Source organism: Mercurialis annua, linkage group LG3, assembly GCF_937616625.2.
Source record: "Mercurialis annua linkage group LG3, ddMerAnnu1.2, whole genome shotgun sequence".
NCBI lineage: Eukaryota > Viridiplantae > Streptophyta > Magnoliopsida > Malpighiales > Euphorbiaceae > Mercurialis > Mercurialis annua.
In genome coordinates, this window is record NC_065572.1 from 38,182,474 (window position 1) to 38,208,302 (window position 25,829).

Consider the following 25,829-nt stretch of genomic DNA (forward strand, 5'->3'; position numbering starts at 1 on the left):
ACGAGCATTGGTTTTCTTGCAGGTTTAATTGAATTGTATGATATAAGGAAGGCTAGCTACGGGTGTTGGTACTACATTACCCATGCCCTAGCGCCGGTCGCGATTCATGAAAATGGGTCGTGACACATTTAGAACCGTTACAAAATAAAGCCAAACGTTTAAAACGTTACGAAACAAATTTAAACGTTTCACATTTTTAGCGATTTAAGCCGAACATTTACAAACGCTACGAAAAAAATCAAAAAAATTCACCTTTTTAGCGGTTTAAGCCAAACATTTACAAATGTTACAAAACAAATCCAAACGTTTCACCTTTTTAGCGATTTAAGTCAACCGTTTACAAACTTTACGAAATAAAACCAAACGTTTCACCTTTATAAATATTATGAAATAAAACCCAACGTTTGGATTTGTTTCGTAACGTTAGGCTTAAATAGCTAAAAAGAGAAAACGTTTGGATTTGTTTCATAACGGTTTAAACGTTTGGTTTAAATCGCTAAAAATGTTAAACACTTGGATTTGTTTTGTAAAGTTTGTAAACATTTGGCATAAATCACTAAAAAGGTGAAACTCTTCGATTTGTTTCTCAACGTTTGTAATCGTTTGGTTTTGTTTCGTAACGTTTGTAAATGTTTGGCTTAAATCGCTAAAAATGTAAAACATTTGGTTTTGTTCCGCAACGTTTGTAAACGTTTGGCATAAATCGCTAAAAATGTGAAACGTTTGGATTTGTTTCGTAACATTTTAAACGTTTGGTTTTGTTTTGTAACGTTTACAAACGTTACGAAACAAATCCAAACATTTCACCTTTTTAGCGATTGAAGCCAAACGTTTACAAACGTTACGAAACAAAACCAAACGTTTCCCCATTTTAGCAATATAAGCCAAACGTTTAAAACGTTATGAAACAAATCCAAACGTTTCACCTTCGTAGCGATATAAGCCGAACGTTTATAAACGCTACGAAAGAAATCCAAACGTTTCACCTTTTTAGAGATTTAATCCAAACGTTTTCAAACGTTACAAAACAAAACCAAACGTTTACAAACATCACGAAATAAATCCAAACGTTTCCCATTTGTTTACAAACGTTACGAAACAAATCTAAACATTTCACCTTTTTAGCAATTAAAGGCAAACGTTTACAAACGTAACGAAAAAAATCAAAATGTTTCACCTTTTTAGCAATTTAAGCCAAACGTTTACAAACGTTACGAACAAAAACCAAGCGTTTCACAATTTTAACGATTTTAGCCAAACGTTTACAAACGTTACGAAACAAAACCAAACGTTTAAAACTTTACGAAACAAATCCAAACTTTTCATCTTTTTAGCGATTCAAGCGAAACGTTTACAAACATTACGAAACAAATTCAAACGTTTCACCTTTTTAGCGATTTAAGCCAAACGTTTAAAAAGGTTATGAATCAAAACCATATGTTTCACCTTATTATCGATTTAAGCCAAACATTTACAAAAGTTACGAAACCAAACAAAAACTTTAAAACATTACAAAACAAAACAAAACGTTTCACATTTTTAGCGATTTAAGCCAAACGTTTACAAACGTTAGGAACCAAAACCAAACATTTACAAAGGTTATGAAACAAATCCATGCGTTTCACCTTTTTAGAAATTTAAGCCAAACGTTTACAAACGTTATGAAACAAATCCAAAGATTTCACCTTTTTAGCGATTGAATCCAAACGTTTGGTTTTGTTTCATAACCTTTGCAAACGTCATGAAACGTTTGGATTTTTTTCGTAACGTTATAAATGTTTGGCTTAAATTGCTAAAATGGGGAAACGTTTGGATTTGTTTCATAACGTTTGTATACGTTTGGCTTAAATCATTAAAAATGTGAAACGTTTGGATTTGTTTCGTAACATTTTAAACGTTTGGATTGGTTTCGTAACGGTTGTATACGTTTGTTAACAAATGTTACGAAACAAATCAAATCTTTTCAACATTTTAGCTATTACAAACGTTACAAAACAAAATCAAACCTTTACAAACGTTACGAAACAAATCTAAGCGTTTCACTTTTTTTAAGCCAAACGGTTTCAAACGTTACGAAACAAATCCAAACGTTTCAAACGATACGAAACAAATCCAAACGTTTCACATTTTCAGCGATTTAAGCTGAATGTTTAAAAACGTTACGAAATAAACAAATGTTTCACCTTTTTAGCGATTTAAGCCAAATGTTTACAAACGTTGCGAAACAAATCCAAGTGTTTCAGCTTTTTAACAATTTTATCCGAACGTTTACAAATGTTACAAAACAAATCTAAACGTTTTACCTTTCTAGCGATTTGAGCCAAACGTTTACAAGCGTTACGAAACAAATCCAAATGTTTCACCTTTTTAGCGATTTAAGCCGAACTTTTACAAACGTTACGAAACAAAACCAAACGGTTCACCTTTTTTGGGATTGAAGCCAAACTTTTACAAATATTACGAAACAAATCTAAGCGTTTCACTTTTTTTAGAAATTTAACCCAAACGTTTAAAAATATTAAGAAACAAATCCAAACGTTTCACCTTTTTAGCGATTTAAGCCAAACGTTTACAAACGTTACGAACAAAACAAAACTTTTAAAACGTTACGAAACAAATCCAAGAGTTTGTAAACGTTTAGAACGTTGCGAAACAAATCCAAACGTTTCACATTTTTATCGATTTAAGCCGAACTTTTACAAATGTTACGAAACAAATCCAAACGTTTCACCTTTCTAGCAATTTAAGCCGAACATTTACAAACGTTTCGAAACAAATCCAAACGTTTCACCTTATTACCGATTTAAACAGAAAGTTTACAAACGCTACGAAACAAATCCAAACGTTTAACATTTTTAGCGATTTAAGCCAAACGTTTACATACAATATGAAACAAATCCAAACATTTCACCTTCTTACCGATTTAAGCCAAACGTTTACAGACGTTACTTAACAAATCCAAACGTTTCACCTTTTTACCGATTTAAGCCAAACATTTACACACGTTACGGAACAAATCCAAATTCTTCACCTTTTTACCTATTTAAGCCAAACGTTTACAAACGTACAAAACAAATCCAAGCGTTTCACCTTTTTAGCAATTTAAGCAAAACGTTTACAAACGTTACGAAACAAATACAAACGTTTCACCTTTTTAGCGATTTAAGCCAAACATTTACAAACGTTACGAAACAAAACCAAACGTTTAAAACGTTACAAAAAAATCCAAACGTTTGTAAACGTTTAAAACGTTACGAAACAAATCCAAACGTTTCACATTTTTAGCGATTTAAGACGAATTTTTACAAACCTTACGAAACAAATCCTAACATTTCACCTTTTTCGCGATTTAAGCCAAACATTTCCAAACATTACGAAACAAATCCAAACATTTCACCTTTTTAGCGATTTAAACCAATTGTTTACAAACGTTACGAAACAAATCCAAATGTTTCACATTTTTAGCGATTTAAGCCAATCGTTTACAAATGTTACGAAACAAATCCAAACGTTTCTCCTTTTTAGCAATTTAAGCCAAACATTGACAAATGTTATGAAACAAATCCAAATGTTTCACCTTTTTACCGATTAAAGCCAAACGTTTATAAACGTTACGAAAAAAATCGAAACGTTTCACCTTTTTAGAAATTTAACCCAAACATTTACAAACGTTACAAAACAAATCCAAGCATTTCATCTTTTAGCAATTTAACCCAAACATTTACAAACGTTACAAAACAAATCCAAGCATTTCACCTTTTTAGCAATTTAAGCCAAACATTTATAAAAGTTACGAAACAAATCCAAACGTTTCACCTTCTTAGCGATTTAAGCCAAACGTTTACAAACGTTACGAAACAAATCCAAACGTTTCCTCTTTTTATCAGTTGAAACAAAACATTTACAAACGTTACGAAACAAATCCAAGCGTTTTACCTTTTTAGCAATTTAAGCCAAACGTTTACAAACGTTACGAAACAAAACCAAATGTTTGTAACATTTGTAAATGTTTGGCTTTGTTTCTTAACGTTTCCAAACGTTTGGTTTCACCTTTTTAGCGATTTAAGCCAAATGTTTAAAAACGTTTCGAAACAAATACAAACATTTCATATTTTTAGCGATTTAAGCCGAACGTTTACAAACGTTACGAAACAAAACCAAACATATCACCTTTTTAGCGATTTAAGCCAAACATTTACAAAACGTTTACAAACGTTAAGAAACAAAACCAAACGTTTCACCTTTTTAGCGATTTAAGCCAAACGTTTACAAACGTTGAAAATTTTTTTTTCTCCTTTTTAGCAATTTAAGCAAAACGTTTACAAATGTTACAAAACAAATCCAAACGTTTCACCTTTTATTGATTTAAGCCAAACGTTTACAAACTTTACCAAACAAATCCAGACGTTTCACCTTTTTAGCGATTTAAGCCAAACGTTTACAAACGTTACAAAACAAATCCACGCATTTCACCTTTTTAGCAATTTAAACCAGACGTTAACAAACGCTACGAAATGAATTCAAACGTTTCATCTTTTTAGCGATTTAAGCCAAACGTTTACAAAGTTTACGAAACTAAACCAAACGTCCTAAAGTTACGAAACAAATCCAAACGTTTGTAAACATATAAAACGTTACAAAACAAATCCAAACGTTTCACATTTTTTGCGATTTAAGCCGAATGTATACAAACGTTACGAAACAAATCCAAACGTTTCACCTTTTTACCGATTTAAGCCAAACATTTACAAACGTTACGAAACAAATCCACACGTTTCACCTTTTTATCGAATTAAACCAAACGTCTACAAACGATATGAAACAAATCAAAAAAAATTCACATTTTTAGCGATTTAAGCCAAACGTTTACAAACGTTACAAAACAAATCCAAACGTTTCACCTTTTTAGCGATTTAAGCCAAACGTTTACAGACGTTACGAAACAAATCCAAACGTTTCCCCTTTTTACCAATATAAGCCAAACGTTTACAAACGTTACGAAACATATCCAAACCTTTCACCTTTTCAGCGATTTAAGTCAAACGTTTACAAACGTTACGAAACAAAACCAAGCATTTAAAACGTTACGAAACAAATCCAAACTTTTGCAAACGTTAAAAACATTACGAAAAAAATCCAAACGTTTCCCATTTTTAGCGATTTAAGCCGAACATATACAAACGTTACGAAACAAATCGAAACATTTTACCTTTTTAGCGATTTAAGCCAAAACATTTACAAATGTTACGAAACAAATCCAAACGTTTCACCTTTTTAGCGATTTAAACCAAACGTTTACAAATGTTACGAAACAAATCCAAAAGTTTCATATTTTTAGCGATTTAAGCCAAACGTTTACATACGTTATGAAATAAATCCAAAGGTTTCACCTTTTTAGCGATTTAAGCCAAACGATTACAAATGTTAAGAAACAAATCCAAACGTTTTACCTTTTTAGCAATTTAAGCCAAATGTTTACAAACGTTACAAAACAAATCCAAGCGTCTGACCTTTTTATGAATTTAAGCCAAACGTTTACAAACGTTACGAAACAAATCCAAAGGTTACACCTTTTAGTGATTTAAGCCAAACATTTACAAACGTTACGAAACAAAGCCAAATGTTTAAAACGTTACGAAACAAATCCAAACGTTTCACATTTTTAGCTATTTAAGCCAAATGTTTATAAACTTTACAAAACAAATCAAAATGTTTCCCCATTTTAGCGATTTAAGTCAAACATTTAAAACGTTACGAAACAAATTTAAACGTTTCAGATTTTTATCGATTTAAGCCGAACGTTTACAAATGCTACGAAACAAATCAAAACGTTTCACCTTTTTAGCGGTTTAAGCCGAACATTTACAAACGTTACAAAACAAATCCAAACGTTTCACCTTTTTAGCCATTTAAGTCAAACATTTACAAACATTACAAAACAAAACCAAACATTTCACCTTTATAAATGTTACGAAATAAAACCAAACGTTTGGATTTGTTTCGTAACGTTAGGCTTAATGATCTAAAAACGGTAAACGTTTGGATTTGTTTCGAAACGTTGGTTTAAATCGCTAAAAAGGTTAAACGCTTGGATTTGTTTCGCAAAGTTTGTAAACATTTAGCTTAAATCACTAAAACGGTGAAACGCTTCGATTTGTTTCGTAACATTTGTAAACGTTTGGTTTTGTTTCATAACGTTTGTAAAAGTTTGGCTTAAATTGCTAAAAATGTGAAACATTTGGTTTTGTTCCGTAACGTTTGTAAACGTTTGGCATAAATCGCTAAAAATGTGAAACGTTTGGATTTGTTTCGTAACATTTTAAACGTTTGGTTTTGTTTTGTAACGTTTACAAACGTTATGAAACAAAACCAAACGTTTGCCCATCTTAGCAATTTAAGCCAAACATTTAAAACTTTACGAAACAAATCCAAACGTTTCACCTTCTTAGCGATTAAGCCGAACGTTTATAAATGTTACGAAACAAATCCAAACGTTTCACCTTTCTAGCGATTTAATTCAAACGTTTTCAAACGTTACGAAACAAAACCAAACGTTTACAAACGTTACGAAACAAATCCAAACGTTTCCCATTTGTTTACAAACGTTACGAAACAAATCCAAACTTTTCACCTTTTTAGAAATTTAAGCCAAACATTTACAAACGTAACGAAAAAAATCCAAACGTTTCACCGTTTTAGCGATTTAAGCCAAACGTTTACAAACGTTACGAACAAAACCAAACTTTTAAAATGTTACGAAACAAATCCAAGAGTTTGTAAACGTTTAGAACGTTGCGAAACAAATCCAAACGTTTCACATTTTTATCGATTTAAGCCGAACTTTTACAAATGTTACGAAACAAATCCAAACGTTTCACCTTTTTAGCGATTTAAGCCGAACATTTACAAACGTTTCGAAACAAATCCAAACGTTTCACCTTTTTAGCGATTTAAGCCGAACATTTACAAACGTTTCGAAACAAATCAAAACGTTTCACCTTTTAACCGATTTAAACAGAAAGTTTACAAACGCTACGAAACAAATCCAAACGTTTAACATTTTTAGCGATTTAAGCCAAACGTTTACAAACAATATGAAACAAATCCAAACATTTCACCTTTTTACCGATTTAAGCCAAACGTTTACAGACGTAACTTAACAAATCCAAACGTTTCACCGTTTTACCGATTTAAGCCAAACTTTTACACACGTTACGGTACAAATCCAAACGCTTCACCTTTTTACCAATTTAAGCCAAACGTTTACAAACGTACAAAACAAATCCAAGCGTTTCACCTTTTTAGAAATTTAAGCCAAACGTTTACAAACGTTACGAAACAAATACAAACGTTTCACCTTTTTAGCGATTTAAGCCAAACATTTACAAACGTTACGAAACAAAACCAAACGTTTAAAACGTTACAAAAAAATCCAAACGTTTGTAAACGTTTAAAACGTTACGAAACAAATCCAAACGTTTCATATTTTTAGCTATTTAAGACGAATTTTTACAAACCTTACGAAACAAATCCTAACGTTTCACCTTTTTAGCGATTTAAGCCAAATATTTACAAACATTACAAAACAAATCTAAACGTTTCACCTTTTTTGCGATTTAAACCAATTGTTTACAAACGTTACGAAACAAATCCAAACGTTTCATATTTTTAGCGATTGAAGCCAATGGTTTACAAATGTTACGAAACAAATCCAAACGTTTCACCTTTTTAGCAATTTAAGCCAAACATTGACAAATGTTACGAAACAAATCCAAATGTTTCACCTTTTTACCGATTAAAGCTAAACGTTTACAAACGTTACGAAACTAATCGAAACGTTTCACCTTTTTAGAAATTTAACCCAAACATTTACAAACGTTACAAAACAAATCCAAGCATTTCATCTTTTAGCAATTTAACCCAAACATTTACAAAAGTTACAAAACAAATCCAAGCATTTCACCTTTTTAGCAATTTAAGCCAAACATTTACATACGTTACGAAACAAATCCAAATGTTTCCCCTTCTTAGCGATTTAAGCCAAACGTTTACAAACGTTACAAAATAAATCCAACGTTTCCTCTTTTTATCAGTATAAACAAAACATTTACAAACGTTACGAAACAAATCCAAGCGTTTTACCTTTTTAGCAATTTAAGCCAAACGTTTACAAACGTTACGAAACAAAACCAAACGTTTGTAACGTTTGTAAATGTTTGGCTTTGTTTCTTAACGTTTCCAAACGTTTAGCTTCACCTTTTTGGCGATTTAAGCCAAACGTTTAAAAACTTCTCGAAACAAATCCAAACGTTTCATATTTTTAGCGATTTAAGCCTAACGTTTACAAACGTTACGAAACAAAACCAAACATATCACCTTTTTAGCGATTTAAGCCAAATGTTTACAAACGTTACGAAACAAATCCAAGCGTCTAACCTTTTTAGCAATTTAAGCCAAACGTTGAGAAACGTTACGAAACAAATCCAAATGTTACACCTTTTAGCGATTTAAGCCAAACATTTACAAACGTTACGAAACAAAGCCAAATGTTTAAAACGTTACGAAACAAATCCAAACGTTTCACATTTTTAGCTATTTAAGCCAAATGTTTATAAACTTTACAAAACAAATCAAAATGTTTCCCCATTTTAGCGATTTAAGTCAAACGTTTAAAACGTTACGAAACAAATTTAAACGTTTCAGATTTTTATCGATTTAAGCCGAACGTTTACAAACGCTACGAAACAAATCAAAACGTTTCACCTTTTTAGCGGTTTAAGCCGAACATTTACAAACGTTACGAAACAAAACCAAACATTTCACCTTTATAAACGTTACGAAACAAATCCAAATGTTTCCTCTTTTTATCAGTATAAACAAAACATTTACAAACGTTACGAAACAAATCCAAGCGTTTTACCTTTTTAGGAATTTAAGCCAAACGTTTACAAACATTACGAAACAAAACCAAACGTTTGTAACGTTTGTAAATGTTTGGCTTTGTTTCTTAACGTTTCCAAATGTTTGGTTTCACCTTTTTAGCGATTTAAGCCAAATGTTTAAAAACGTTTCGAAACAAATTCAAACGTTTCATATTTTTAGCGATTTAAGCCGAATGTTTACAAACGTTACAAAACAAAACCAAACATATCACCTTTTTAGCGATTTAAGCCAAACATTTATAAAACTTTTACAAACGTTAAGAAACAAAACCAAACGTTTCACCTTTTTAGCGATTTAAGCCAAACGTTTACAAACGTTGAAAAACAATTTTCTCCTTTTTAGCAATTTAAGCAAAATGTTTACAAACGTTACGAAACAAATCCAAACGTTTCACCTTTTATTGATTTAAGCCAAACGTTTACAAACTTTACCAAACAAATCCAGACGTTTCACCTTTTTAGCGATTTAAGCCAAACGTTTACAAACGTTACAAAACAAATCCAAGCATTTCACCTTTTTAGCAATTTAAGCCAAATGTTTACAAACGGTACGAAACAAATCCAAACATTTCACCTTTTTAGCAATTTAAGCCAAACGTTTACAAAAGCTACGAAACGAATCCAAACGTTTCATCTTTTTAGCGATTTAAGCCAAACGTTTACAAAGTTTACGAAACTAAACCAAACGTCCTAAAGTTACGAAACAAATCCAAACGTTTGTAAACATATAAAACGTTACAAAATAAATCCAAACGTTTCACATTTTTTGCGATTTAAGCCGAATGTATACAAACGTTACGAAACAAATCCAAACGTTTCACCTTTTTACCGATTTAAGCCAAACATTTACAAACGTTACGAAACAAATCCACACGTTTCACCTTTTTATCGAATTAAACCAAACGTTTACAAACGATATGAAACAAATCAAAAAAATTCACATTTTTAGCGATTTAAGCCAAACGTTTACAAACGTTACAAAACAAATCCAAACGTTTCACCTTTTTAGCGATTTAAGCCAAACGTTTACAGACGTTACGAAACAAATCCAAACGTTTCCCCTTTTTACCAATTTAAGCCAAACGTTTACAAACGTTACGAAACATATCCAAACCTTTCACCTTTTCAGCGATTTAAGTCAAACGTTTACAAACGTTACGAAACAAAACAAAGCATTTAAAACGTTACGAAACAAATCCAAACTTTTGCAAACGTTAAAAACATTACGAAAAAAATCCAAACGTTTCCCATTTTTAGCAATTTAAGCCGAACATATACAAACGTTACGAAACAAATCCAAATATTTTACCTTTTTAGCGATTTAAGCCAAAACATTTACAAACGTTACGAAACAAATCCAAACGTTTCACCTTTTTAGCGATTTAAACCAAACGTTTACAAATGTTACGAAACAAATCCAAAAGTTTCACATTTTTAGCGATTTATGCCAAACGTTTAAATACGTTATGAAATAAATCCAAACGTTTCACCTTTTTAGCGATTTAAGCCAAACGATTACAAATGTTAAGAAAAAAATCTTTCAAACGTTTTACCTTTTTAGCAATTTAAGCCAAATGTTTACAAACGTTACGAAACAAATCGAAGCGTCTAACCTTTTTAGCAATTTAAGCCAAACGTTTACAAACGTTACGAAACAAATCCAAATGTTACACCTTTTAGCGATTTAAGCCAAACATTTACAAACGTTACGAAACAAAGCCAAATGTTTAAAACGTTACGAAACAAATCCAAACGTTTCACATTTTTAGCTATTTAAGCCAAATGTTTATAAACTTTACAAAACAAATCAAAATGTTTCCCCATTTTAGCGATTTAAGTCAAACGTTTAAAACATTACGAAACAAATTTAAACGTTTCAGATTTTTATCGATTTAAGCCGAACGTTTACAAACGCTACGAAACAAATCAAAACGTTTCACCTTTTTAGCGGTTTAAGCCGAACATTTACAAACGTTACAAAACAAATCCAAACGTTTCACCATTTTAGCCATTTAAGTCAAACATTTACAAACATTACGAAACAAAATCAAACATTTCACCTTTATAAACGTTACGAAATAAAACCAAACGTTTGGATTTGTGTCGTAACGTTAGGCTTAATTATCTAAAAAGGGGACACGTTTGGATTTTATTCGTAACGTTTTAAACGTTTGGTTTAAATCGCTAAAAAGGTTAAACGCTTGGATTTGTTTCGCAAAGTTTGTAAACATTTAGCTTAAATCACTAAAACGGTGAAACGCTTCGATTTGTTTCGTAACATTTGTAAACGTTTGGTTTTGTTTCATAACGTTTGTAAAAGTTTGGCTTAAATGGCTAAAAATTTGAAACATTTGGTTTTGTTCGGTAACGTTTGTAAACGTTTGGCATAAATCGCTAAAAATGTGAAACGTTTGGATTTGTTTCGTAACATTTTAAATGTTTGGTTTTGTTTTGTAACGTTATGAAACAAAACCAAACGTTTGCCCATCTTAGCAATTTAAGCCAAACATTTAAAACGTTACGAAACAAATCCAAACGTTTCACCTTCTTAGCGATTAAGCCGAACGTTTATAAACGTTACGAAACAAATCCAAACGTTTCACCTTTTTACCGATTTAATTCAAACGTTTTCAAACGTTACGAAACAAAACCAAACGTGAAGGTATCACTGTTATCCTTATTATATATATTATTTCAAAAAAACTATTTTAAACTAACTTTAAGATTTCAACTGACAGGGAGAGACTACATGATAGTGGCATGGTCTCTAGAGGCTTGCTTGACATCTTCGGATTCTCGTGGTTCGCGGAGGGTTCAACTTGGAAAAAATTAAAGGCGGACCAGAAAACGTTCTATTGGGAGGAGTTCAAGGTAATAAAATGCATATTTAATCAATATTAAGTTTAGTGTTTTGCAAATTTACTAATTATGAACTTATTTGTTAAAAATGTGTAGAAGAAGTTTTTTTGGGACTCGATCTACCCCGAGCAATTGATCAGAGATGTGTTTATGAGGCATGCTGTAAATCGCTACAAGGACACTATGCATACGCTGAAGGGAAAGAGGGATGACAGCGTTAACGATACTGTTTGGGATGCCTGGCAGGCAGAGTGGGCTACGGTGGAGGCAAAGAAGAAGTCGGACATCGCTCGGGCTAACCGGATGAGTGAGCCGACAGGGCCAGGGACAGGACCGATGCGCCACACTGCAACATCTTGCTCGGGCGTAAAGCATATGACTGTTCTGCTAAGTCTTCTTTCTATTCTTTATTTAAGTAATTATAGTGTTTGTTGATTAATTATGTTCTTATAAGTAAATATAATATATGTTTTTATTTTTCAGGGTCAGGAGCTCGGTCGTATACCGACCTACGCTAAGTTGTATGTTCGTATGCACTCGACGCAGAAGGATCAGACCAAGTTTGTGGACAAGAGGTCCAAGGATAAGCATGTAAGTCCGTTATAACTTTAAATTGAATTGTTTGAGCTTGATTTTAATTAGAAACTGTGATTTGTGAATTGCGAAATGTGAATTGTGAATTGTATATAGTGCATATGTGTTTGCAGGAAGTCCCTGAAAATGGGTGATGCTCGTATTATAGAGGAAATGCTGCAGAATTTTAGTTAGGAATCATATTTATAATTAATTGTTGTACTTTATTGAAATTGTACTAACTTTAAGTTACTCGTTTATCTCCTCAAGACCGTTTCGTTGATGAGCGTGCTGCAGCGACCCAGTCCTCGCCGGGTGAGGGCAGCCGTCGACTCCACATACCATCGACGAGATCCAGTTGTTCTTGTCGCTCGAGGGGGTGAAGAAGCAGCGGATTTACGAAGTTGGTTCAGCTGCGGCTTCATACATCGCATCGTCACAAACCAGCCATTCCCGTGGAGGTTCATCGTCGTCCCAGTAGACTCAGATGCCCGAGGAAATAGGGGAGAGGATTCAGACAGAGGTCGAGGCACGGGTGCATGGAATGGAGGAGCGGGTGCGAGGGCAGGTTCAGAGGGACATAGAGGCTACCGTGGACGATCAGATTGCTGATAGAGTCCGTTTGGAGCTGGCGAAGATGATAAATTCTCTACCGCCAGGTTTTTGCCCCCTGCAGCCCCTACGAGGCCCGGATGACGAGGACATCAATAGATTGTAGGTTTTTAGATTCAGTATTATGTTACCGAATAATTTTGTAAACGTTTGTTTTATATATTATATAATACTTGTTATTGACTCATATTAAGAGTGCTTAGATGTATTAATAGCATGTATGTAACACGTTTGGTTTGACTGGAAAAACCAAAACAATTGACGGGAAATGGAAAAAAACTGCCAGAAATCTGTAAATTTTGCCGACGGATTATCTGATTTAGCGACAGATTATCCGTCGCTAAATACTTTCTAATTTGCGACCGAAGGCCACATTTCTGACGGAATATCCGTCGGCAAAGCCTACCGACGGATATTCTGTCGGCAATATGTCGGGACTTCGTCGGCAAGCTGGTCTAGTCTTGCCGACGGAATCTAGTGGGTGCCGACAGAAGTTTTCCGTCGGGAAAGTTTTCCGACGGTTGTTTTTGTGTCTCCAAAGAATGGCGACGACATTTGTACCGACGGACAATCCGTCGGTAATGCTAATTACCGAAGGATTTTGTGGTGTTAGGACAGAATAATCCGTCACTAACCCCGAAAATTCTAGTAGTGCCAAACCTTTCCCATTTTTAGAGATTTAAGCCAAACGTTTACAAACGTTTGGATTTATTTCGTAACGTTTTGAAAACGTTTGGCTTAAATTGCTAAAAATGTGAAACATTTGGTTTTGTTCTGTAACTTTTGTGAACGTTTGGCTTAAATCGCTAAAAATCTGAAACATTTGGATTTGTTTCGTAACGTTTTAAACGTTTGGTTTGGTTTTGTAACGTTTGTAAATGTTTGGCTTAAATAGCTAAAAATGTGAAACGTTTGGATTTGTTTCGTAACGTTTGTAAACGTTTTGTTTAAATCGCTCAAATGGGGAAACGTTTGGATTTGTTTCGTAACGTTTGTAAATGTTTGGCTTAAATCGCTACAAAGGTGAAACGCTTGGATTTATGTCGTAACGTTTGTAAACGTTTGGCTTTAATCGCTAAAAAGGTGAAACGTGCTTGGATTTATGTCGTAACGTTTGTAAACGTTTGGCTTTAATCGCTAAAAAGGTGAAACGTTTGTAAACATTTAAAAACGCTCCGAAATAAAACCAAACGTTTCACCTCTTTAGCAATTTAAGCCAAACGTTTAAAACGTTACGAAACAAATCCAAACGTATAAAACGTTACGAAACAAATTCTAATGTTTAAACGTTACGAAACAAATCCAAACGTTTAAAATATTTAGAAACAAATCCAAACGTTTCACCTTTTTAGCGATTTAAGCAGAACATTTACAAACCTTACAAAAAAAATCCAAACGTTTCACCTTTTTGGCAATTTTATCCAAATGTTTACAAACGTTAGAAAACAAAACCAAACGTTAGACCTTTCTAGCGATTTAAGACAAACGTTTAAAACTTTACGAAACCAATCCAAACGTTACACCTTTTTAGCGATTTAAGACAAACGTTTACAAACATTACGAAAAAAATCCAAACATTTCCCCTTTTTAGCGATTTAAGCCAAACGTTTAAAACATTTCGAAATAAATCCAAACGTTCCATCTTTTTAGAAATTTAAGCCAAACGTTTACAAACGTTACGATACAAATCCAAATGTTTAACCTTTTTAGCGATTTAAGCCAAAAGTTAACAAACATTACAAAACAAATCAACACGCTTCACCTTTTTAGCGATTTAAGCCAAACGTTTACAAACGGTACGAAACAAATCCAAATGTTTTACCTTTTTAGCTATTTAAGCTAAACGTTTAAAACGTTTCACCTTTTTAGAGATTGAATCCAAGCGTTTACAAACGCTACGGAAAAAATAAAAATGTTTAAATTGTTACGAAACAAATTCAAACGTTTCACATTTTTAGCGATTTAAGCCAAACGATACGAAACAAATCCAAAAGTTTCACCTTTTTAGCGATTAAAGTTAAACGTTTATAACGTTTCGAAACCAATCCGAATGTTTAAAACGTAGCGAAACAAATCCAAACGTTTCACCTTTTTAGCAATTTAAGCCAAACATGTATAACATTACAAAACAAATCCAAACATTTATAACGTTACGAAACAAATCCAAACGTTTCACCTTTTTAGCGATTTAAGCCAAAAATTTACAAGCGTTGCGAAACAAATCCAAATGTTTCACATTTTAAGCGATTTAAGCGAAACGTTACAAAACATTTAATTCGCTAAAAATGTGAAATTTTTGGATTTGTTTTGTGACGTTTTAAACGTTTGGATTGGTTTCGTAACGTATTAAACGTTGGCACGTTTCCCCTTTTTAGAGATTTAAGCCAAACGTTTATAATGTTAGGAAACCAATTCAAACGTTTAAAACGTTACGAAATAAATCCTAATGTTTCACCTTTTTAAGCCAAACGTTTACAAACGTTTCACATTTTTAGCGATTTAAGCCAAACGTTTACAAACGTTACAAAACAAATCCAAACGTATACCCTTGTTAGCGATTTAAGCCAAATGTTTACAAACGTTACAAAACAAATCCAAACATTTCATATTTTTGGCGATTTAAGCCAAACATTTCAAACGTTACAAAACCAATACAAACGTTTAAAACATTACGAAACAAATCCTAACGTTTCACCTTTTTAGCAATATAAGCCAAACATTTACAAGCGTTACAAAAAAAAAACAAACGTTTAAACCGTTACCAAACAAATCCAAACATTATAAGCCAAACGTTTACAAACATTACAAAACCAATACAAACGTTTCAAACGTTACGAAACAAATCCAATCGTTTCACCTTTTTAGCGATTTAAGCCAAAGGTTTACAAACGTTACGAAACAAATCCAAACGTTTCCCCTTTATTGCGATTTTAGCCAAACATTTACAAAAGACACGAAATAAATCCAAATGTTTCACCTTTTTAGCGATTTAAGCCAAATGTTTGAAAACGTTACTGATAACAACACAGATGAACAATCTCAAAAATAGAACATAAACCGAGTAAGACACACCACAACACCATCTCGGCTCAACCGAGTAAGACACACCACAACACCATCTCAGCTCAACCGAGTAAGACACACCACAAGACCACCTCGGTTAGCTAAGTAATACACATAGCAACACCATCTCAGATACACCGAGCAGCATACATTGCAACATCATCTCAGCTTTGTCCGAGTTTACCTCTCACTGATTACAAAGACAAATCTGTCAGAAAGTACCCTGACATTCCAGACAATATCTGCACAGACAAAGAGAATGAAATCAGACTTGTCGGCCCAGACAAAGAGGAACAAAGACATAGTATAAAAGGCTAAGAAAAAGAAGGTAAAAAGGTTAATTCTCTTTTTCTCTCAACTAAAAACTCTTATTCACTTCTTATTCTTTCTCTCACTAAAACACCTATTGACTTGACTGTCGGAGCAGTTTACCAGAATCCCCTTCCGGCACCCTTCTAACGGTTGTATTGTGCCTTTCAAGTACGATTGTGAAGCCACCACCGGATCAAGGAGTCGCCGCCATTCCGCAAGTTATCATTTGGCGCCGTCTATGGGAAAGAAAGTAAGAAAGTTTCCCCCTTTCTATCTCACCGGAGGGCAATAGGATGAGCAGGGTAGAGGGAGACGATCCCCCAACTAGAGAACATGACACACACGATAATATGACAGGAGATGGACTCAATGCACCACCGAGAAGAGCTACCAGAGATAGGTCGTTCTGCCTGGCAACGACATCCTGGGGAGGGACACACTTGGGCACCACATCTGGAATAATCACTCAATACCCGTGGGGAATGCCATACTTCACACCTATGCAACAAACCACTCAAATTTTTTCCTTATGGCCGGGTGTAACCCCGATCAATCTCACATTCACACCGAGTATCAGCCCCACGCCCATGCTAGCCCCAATCGCTGAAAATCAAAACCCCACACCAGCACAGATACAAGAATATATTGAGTTCCATGCTCGGCAGTTAGCTTTCCTTCAACAAGTGTAACAAGGCCACGCTCGGCCAATCGCCCCCACCATATCTCAAGGCAATATTACCACCCCACCATACATACCAGCCCCACCACCTCACCCACCAGAATTTTACCAAGGCCAAACAATGCTCGAAGAAGCAAACCACGAGAAAAATCCACAAACACAAAAAAAACCCAAGGGAAAGGCAGGGGAACCAAACCGGGCACAAACGCTTGACGGACCGAAAAAGACCCCAAAACGACTAGAAATCGAAGAAAGTGTGCATAGCTCAGGCGCAGACTGGGTAAAGAAAAAGAACCTAGAGCAGGAAATCACTGAAAGGGTGAGAACCAAAATGGAAAAACTCAGAAGGAGAGAGCCGAAGAGCACAAGCTTCCGATACATTGGAAACCCATTGTCGACCGAGATACGAGATGAACCTTTCCCGTTAAACTATAAAACACCACAACTAGATGATTACAATGGAACAGGGGATCCGATCACACACTTGAGCTGTTTTCAGGTGGTCATGATGGTACAAAGTTTGTTTGAAGCTGCCGTCTGCAAACTTTTCCCGATAACCCTTAAGGGGCCAGCAACAATCTGGTACCGAAGTCTGAAAGAAGGCTCTATCCAAAGTTTCGACGAGCTAGCAAGAGCTTTCCGAACTCATTTCACACCGAGCATAAAACGAAAGAAGAAGTCCAGTGATCTCAAACTTTGCTATCAGAAACCCGGAGAAAGCTTGCAGAGTTATATCGGCAGATTTAACGCGGAGGCTGTCGAAGTAGGAAACCTGAATGATGATACCGTAATAGACGCAATGAAGGATAACACAACGATGATGGCATTCTGAGACAACCTGATAACAAATCCAGTGCAAACTTACTCTCAGCTCATGGACCGAGCCTGTAATTACATCAATTTGGATGAAGAGCAACGAAGGAAAGCCACACAGACAACAGCACAGTTTCAAACGCAGAGACCAAATTTCAGTCAGACGGTCAGGCAAGACAGATTCAGGCCAAGAGATCAACGGAAACCCGTTCCACCGCGAATGGAACTACACCGACCAGTAAAGGTAGAAGACCAAGCCTTTATTCCACTCAACACACTGAGATCACACATCCTAATGTGGATTCAAATTAATAATGAACTAGTAAGATACCCACCAAAGTTGCAGTATGAGGGGGACAGAAAGAAATATTGCCAATTTTACGATGGTCACGGCCACGTCACTAATGAGTGTGGAAGTATAAAGAAAGAAATAGATCGATTAGTGCAAGTCAGCCGCTTAAAAGACTTTGTAGCATAGAACAAAAAGCAGGCTTACCTCGGTATAGGATGCTCGGTCCTAAATCTAAAACCAATCAAAACTCCTCTAGTCGGTCTAGGAGGAGCACCAGTACGAGTAGAAGGAGTAGCGGAATTAACAGTGGAGCTAGGAAAAGAAAATGGTGCACCAAAAGGAGGTTTAATTGGCATCACAAAGAAATTCAAAACACTTTTTTATGGTTGTTGATATGCAACTCGCCTACAATGTAATACTTGGCAGACCAATGCTATACAACACCGGGGCAGTTACGTGCATCAAATACTTGTCAATGAAAATACCCACCAGAGAGGGAGTGGTGACAGTCAAAGGAAGGCAAGACATAGCCAAACAGTGCTGCTTCGTATCAATGAGAGATGTATCAGAAACCCTGGCTATCGAAACAATGGAGATACCAGACTCAGATGAAGGCAAGCTCAAACCTTATGGAAAACTAGAAAGGGTTAACCTATCAAGAGTAACACCAAGATCGGTCCAAATAGGTGTTGCACTGCCCGAACCAGTAAAACATGAGATAACAGACATGTTAATCAGAAATGAAGTAGAATTTGTCAACACCTTAGGCGAGATAGAAGGGGTAGACCCGGCAATCATCTCACATAAGATGAATGTAGATCCAAAACATAAACCAGTCAAACATAAGAAAAGAGCCTTCGCAGTAGACAGACAAATTGCCATCAGGGCCAAAGTAGACAAACTATTGGAAGCAGGTTTCATTAGAAGAGTGTATTACCCGGAGTGGCTATCAAACGTCGTGCTCATTAAAAAGCCGAATGGAAAATGGAGACTATGCATAGACTTCACAGACCTAAACCGAGCATGCCCCAAGGATAGCTATCCTCTGCTAATGAACATATCGGTGGCCAAGCCTTTACCCGAGGTCAACTTCGGCCCAGTCGATGGCGAAGGAATAGACTTTCCTCACAAGACCCCTTGGTAATCTCGGGATTAATAGAAAATTTCTGGGTAATGAGACAGTTGGTGGATGAGGGAAGCTCAGTTAACCTCATCACAAAGCAGGCTTACCTCGGTATAGGATGCTCGGTCCTAAATCTTAAACCAATCAAAACTCCTCTAGTCGGTCTAGGAGGAGCACCAGTACGAGTAGAAGGAGTAGCGGAATTAAAAGTGGAGCTAGGAAAAGAAAATGGTGCACCAAAAGGAGGTTTAATTGGCATCACAAAGAAATTCAAAACACTTTTTTATGGTTGTTGATATGCAACTCGCCTACAATGTAATACTTGGCAGACCAATGCTATACAACACCGGGGCAGTTACGTGCATCAAATACTTGTCAATGAAAATACCCACCAGAGAGGGAGTGGTGACAGTCAAAGGAAGGCAAGACATAGCCAAACAGTGCTGCTTCGTATCAATGAGAGATGTATCAGAAACCCTGGCTATCGAAACAATGGAGATACCAGACTCAGATGAAGGCAAGCTCAAACCTTATGGAAAACTAGAAAGGGTTAACCTATCAAGAGTAACACCAAGATCGGTCCAAATAGGTGTTGCACTGCCCGAACCAGTAAAACATGAGATAACAGACATGTTAATCAGAAATGAAGTAGAATTTGTCAACACCTTAGGCGAGATAGAAGGGGTAGACCCGGCAATCATCTCACATAAGATGAATGTAGATCCAAAACATAAACCAGTCAAACATAAGAAAAGAGCCTTCGCAGTAGACAGACAAATTGCCATCAGGGCCAAAGTAGACAAACTATTGGAAGCAGGTTTCATTAGAAGAGTGTATTACCCGGAGTGGCTATCAAACGTCGTGCTCATTAAAAAGCCGAATGGAAAATGGAGACTATGCATAGACTTCACAGACCTAAACCGAGCATGCCCCAAGGATAGCTATCCTCTGCTAATGAACATATCGGTGGCCAAGCCTTTACCCGAGGTCAACTTCGGCCCAGTCGATGGCGAAGGAATAGACTTTCCTCACAAGACCCCTTGGTAATCTCGGGATTAATAGAAAATTTCTGGGTAATGAGACAGTTGGTGGATGAGGGAAGCTCAGTTAACCTCATCACAAAGCAGGCTTACCTCGGTATAGGATGCTCGGTCCTAAATCTTAAACCAATCAAAACTCCTCTAGTCGGTCTAGGAGGAGCACCAGTACGAGTAGAAGGAGTAGCGGAATTAAAAGTGGAGCTAGGAAAAGAAAATGGTGCACCAAAAGGAGGTTTAATTGGCATCACAAAGAAATTCAAAACACTTTTTTATGGTTGTTGATATGCAACTCGCCTACAATGTAATACTTGGCAGACCAATGCTATACAACACCGGGGCAGTTACGTGCATCAAATACTTGTCAATGAAAATACCCACCAGAGAGGGAGTGGTGACAGTCAAAGGAAGGCAAGACATAGCCAAACAGTGCTGCTTCGTATCAATGAGAGATGTATCAGAAACCCTGGCTATCGAAACAATGGAGATACCAGACTCAGATGAAGGCAAGCTCAAACCTTATGGAAAACTAGAAAGGGTTAACCTATCAAGAGTAACACCAAGATCGGTCCAAATAGGTGTTGCACTGCCCGAACCAGTAAAACATGAGATAACAGACATGTTAATCAGAAACGAAGTAGAATTTGTCAACACCTTAGGCGAGATAGAAGGGGTAGACCCGGCAATCATCTCACATAAGCTGAATGTAGATCCAAAACATAAACCAGTCAAACATAAGAAAAGAGCCTTCGCAGTAGACAGACAAATTGCCATCAGGGCCAAAGTAGACAAACTATTGGCAGCAGGTTTCATTAGAAGAGTGTATTACCCGGAGTGGCTATCAAGCGTCGTGCTCATTAAAAAGCCGAATGGAAAATGGAGACAATGCATAGACTTCACAGACCTAAACCGAGCATGCCCCAAGGATAGCTATCCTCTGCTAAACATTGATCAGCTAGTCGACTCAACGAGTGGTTACGAAGTCTACTCGTTCATAGACGCTGCTCAAGGATACCACCAGATACCAATGCAAAAGGCCGACGAAGAGAAAACAAGCTTCGTAGCTGACAGCGGCACATACTGCTACAAAAAAATGCCCTTCAGATTAAAAAATGACGGGGCAACTTATCAGCGACTGATGAACTTTGTATTCAAGGACCACATCGGTCGAAACATGGAGCTGTACGTTGATGAAATCATCGTCAAATCCAAAAAAGTAGAAGACCACGCGAAAGACTTAGAAGACGTTTTCACCAAGCTAAATAAATACAAGCTCAAGTTAAACCCGGACAAGTGTGCCTTCGGAGTCCCGGCAGGGAAATTCCTCGGTTACCTCATCTCTCAAAAAGACATTAAGGTAAACCCGGAAAAAACAAAAGCAATCATAGACATGAAAGCCCCGAAGACGGCCAAGAGATGTCTCCCATTCTTCAAAACACTAAGAAATATGGAAAGCTTCAAGTGGACCGAAGAGTGCCAACAGTCTTTTGAGGAGCACAAAAAATTTCTAAGTTCACCACTACTCGGGCGACCCGAAGCAGGAGAAGTGTTATACTTATATATAAGTGTCACCAACAAAACAGTAGCATATGTGCTTGTAAAAGAAGAAGAAACCGAGCAGAAACCGGTGTACTACAAGAGCAAAGTGTTTAAAGGGCCCGAGCTCAAATATAGCAACATCAAAAAATTTGCATTTGCGCTGGTATTAACGGTAGAAAAACTCAACAGGTATTTTCAGACTCACACAGTGGTAGTCCGAACAAACCAACCCCTGAAAAAAACGCTTGGAAGACCAGAAACCTCTGGACGACTAATCAACTAGTCGGTCATGGTAGGATCATACGATATCAAATACGAACCAAGAATAGCAATGAAAGCTCAAATCCTAGTAGATTACGTGGCCAAAACAACAACACACGATCAACCCACCGAGGTAGACAAGGGCTTGGTCAGCTGGATATTACAAGTAGACGGAGCACCAAACATGGCCGGAGCACGGGCAGGCATGATATTAAGAGGACCACATAAGATAAAAATGCAAAACTCAATCCACCTGAATTTTCCGGCAACCAACAATTCAGTAGAATACGAAGCCCTAATAGGAGGATTGACAATGGCGACAGTAGTCAAGGCCGAGTTCATCAAAATTCAGAGTGACTCTCAACTGGTGGTTAACCAAGTACTCGGATTATTTGAGGTCAAAGATCCAGAAATGAAAAAATATGTAGATCGAGTTAAAGAGCTGCTCGCAAAAATTACTGAAGAAGGTGGAAAATGGGAATTAGAGCAAATACCCAGAGAAGAGAACACAGAGGCAGACACATTGGAAAAGGCAGGAGAAGCCAAAGAAACAGTACCAGTCATACCATGCTCGATCCAAAACTTCACCAGTATCCAAAATCCCGAGGCAACATTCCTCATCAACCTGTTAGATCAATGGATGGAACACATCATATCATACATGGAGAATGGAAGCCTACCCGAGGATAAAAAAGAGGCAAGGTAGGTGAAGCGCCGAGCACCACACTTCTCATACCGAGATGGCACCCTATACAGAAAGTCATTCTCACATCCATTGTCCAGATGCCTCACGGTTGAAGAAGGAGAATACGTCTTAGCCGAAATACACGAAGACATGTGTGGAAGCCACATCTCCCATTTAGCACTCTGTCGAAACCAATCTTCCCTAAACCTCTTAACCGAGGTAGATACTTTCTCTTTAACATGCCTAGGCTCGGACTTAAGAATTTTGAAGGTAGAAAAATCATAAGCACCGCCAAAGATAAGACCATAAATACTAGCAAAAAACTCAACCGAGAAAGGAATCTTATGTCGATACACAACCGACGAAGACAAAGGAAGTGCCTAATGCCATTTGGGTGAAACTAACTAAGAGACATGTTATAAAATTTCAAAAAGGCCACTAAGTCGGCCTGAAGGGGAATGCGGACACCAGAATGAAGGTGTTCTACGCTTATTACTATAAAATCTGGATCAACCGGGGTGTTTATTGTCAGACCGGGAGGAGACAGTGCAAACCGATACCCCTCACGTAAATTTATCTGAGAAAGAAGATAATCCAGATATCCCTGGTTCAGCTCGGCAAAAGTAGTTTCCATCCTCACTCGCCATGGCTTAACAGAAGAGGTCGCTTCTGAGAAACCAACTTCCTCTACCTTATTTATCCGGGGAACGTCAACGGACCCTCCCTTGGCCGAGTCAGAACGCTCGGCCTCAGATTTATTCCCTCTCGAAGTACACTCATCCGACTCACCCTCACCATCATCGTAAACGTCCAAATTATCATTATGGGAATCCTCCTCATACGACAATATTCAACCGAGATGAAAAAACAACTCTAAATGAATCAAATCACCCAACTATACTAACCCAGAAAGCAAAAACTCAAGAACACGAAGAACAAACGGAAAAAAGATGAAGAAATAACAATAAACAAGATCAAAACAAAGGAAAAAGAAGAACTTACTGATGAAAATCTTCGAAAGTAGAAAAGTAGACCCCAACAAAGCAAAGGAAAGAAAGAAACGAGAGCAAAGAAAGGAAAAAGAAAACTAAGCAAAGGAAAAAATGAGGGTTTTTATAGAAACCGAAGCGGGGCAACTAAAACGACGCCTCAATATATGTGCTAGTGGATAACAGATGTCAACAGGCAGAATTAAATGAAAGACACGTGTCATCGAAACGTATCAGATAAGAAAGCAATTCAAAAGACACCCAAGAGATGACGGAGCAAGATCAAAACCGAGCAAGCAAGAAATACCAAATCAAACAAAACTCGGACATAAATATCCGAACAAACTAGGAAGGGACTTGTGATAACAACACAGATGAACAATCTAAAAAATACAACATAAACCGAGTAAGACACACCACAACACCATCTCGGCTCAACCGAGTAAGACACACCACAACACCATCTCAGCTCAACCGATTAAGACACACCACAAGACCACCTCGGTGAGACGAGTAAAGCACATAGCAACACCATCTCGGATACACCGAGCAGCATACATCGCAACATCATCTCGGCTTTGTCCGAGTTTACCTTTCACTGATTACAAAGACAAATATGTTAGAAAGTACCCTGACATTCCAAACAATATCTGCACAGATAAAGATAATGAAATCATACTTGTCGGCGCATACAAAGAGGAACAAAGACATAGTATAAAAGGCTAAGAAAAAGTAGGTAAATAGGTTAATTCTCTTTATCTCTCAACAAAAAACTCTTATTCACTTCTTATTCTTTCTCTCACTAAAATACCTATTGACTTGACTGTCGGAGCGGTTTGCCGGAGTCCCCTTCCGGCGCCCTTCTAACGGTTGTATTGTGCCTTTCAGGTACGATTGTGAAGCCACCACTGGATGAAGGAGTCGCCGCCATTCCGCAAGTTATCAGTTACGAAACAAATTCAAACGTTTAAAACATTACGAAACAAATCCAATTGTTTCACCTTTTTAGCGATTTATGCCAAACGTTTAAAACTTTACGAATCAAATCCAAAACGTTTAAAATGTTACGAAAAAAATTCAAACGTTTAAAACGTCACGAAACCAATCCAAATATTTAAAGCGTTATGAAACAAATCGAAACTCTTAACCTTTTTAGACATTTAAGCCAAACGTTTACAAACATTATGAAACAAATCCAAACGTTTCCCCTTTTTAGCAATTTAAGCCAAACGTTTATAAACGTTACAAAACAAAACCAAGCGTTTCACCTTTTTAGTGATTTAAACCAAACGTATAAAACGTTACGAAACCAATCCAAACGATTCACCTTTTTAGAAATTTAAGCCAAACGTTTACAAACTTTACGAAACAAATCCAAACATTTTCTCTTTTTAGCAATTTACGTCGAATGTTTAAAACATTACAAAACCAAAAATATTACGGAACAAATCCAAATGTTTCACCTTTTCAACGATTTAAGATAAACGTTTACAAACGCTACGAAACAAATCCAAACGTTTCACTTTTTTAGCGATTTAAGCCAAATGTTTACAAATGTTACGAAACGAATCCAAACTTTTAACATTTTTAGCGATTTTAGCCAAACGTTACAAAACAAATCCAAAAATTTCACCTTTTTAGCGATTTAAGCCAAAACTTAAGAAAAAATCCAAACGTTTCACCTCTTTACCAATTTAAGCCAAATGTTTACAAACGTTACGAAACAACTCCAAACATTTCACCTATTTAGCGATTTAAGCCAAACGTTTAAAATATTACGAAACAAAACCAAACATTTCACCTGTTTAGAGATTGAATCCAAACGTTTACAAACGTTACGAAACAAAACTAAACGTTTCACCTGTTTAGAGATTGAATCCAAACGTTTACAAACGTTACGAAACGAATCCAAACGTTTAAAATATTACGAAACAAATCCAAACGTTTCACATTTTTAGCGATTTAAGCTAAACTTTTTCAAACGTTACGAAACAAAACCAAATGTTTCACCTTATTAGCGATTAAATCCAAACATTTAAAACGTTAAGAA

At 36.3% G+C, this 25,829-nt stretch overlaps 1 protein-coding gene across 1 annotated transcript in view; it reads left to right on the forward strand.

Moving 5' to 3' along the window:
• Positions 1-12,529, forward strand: part of LOC126672525 (uncharacterized) — a 33,323-nt gene extending 20,794 nt beyond the window's left edge. Inside the window, exons 2-5 of the mRNA XM_050366480.1 lie at positions 11,681-11,813; positions 11,898-12,182; positions 12,285-12,392; positions 12,509-12,529. Of these exons, the coding sequence (XP_050222437.1) occupies positions 11,681-11,813; positions 11,898-12,182; positions 12,285-12,392; positions 12,509-12,529 (547 nt within the window). The remainder of the gene's footprint in view (positions 1-11,680; positions 11,814-11,897; positions 12,183-12,284; positions 12,393-12,508) is intronic.
• Positions 12,530-25,829: the final 13,300 nt, after the last annotated feature.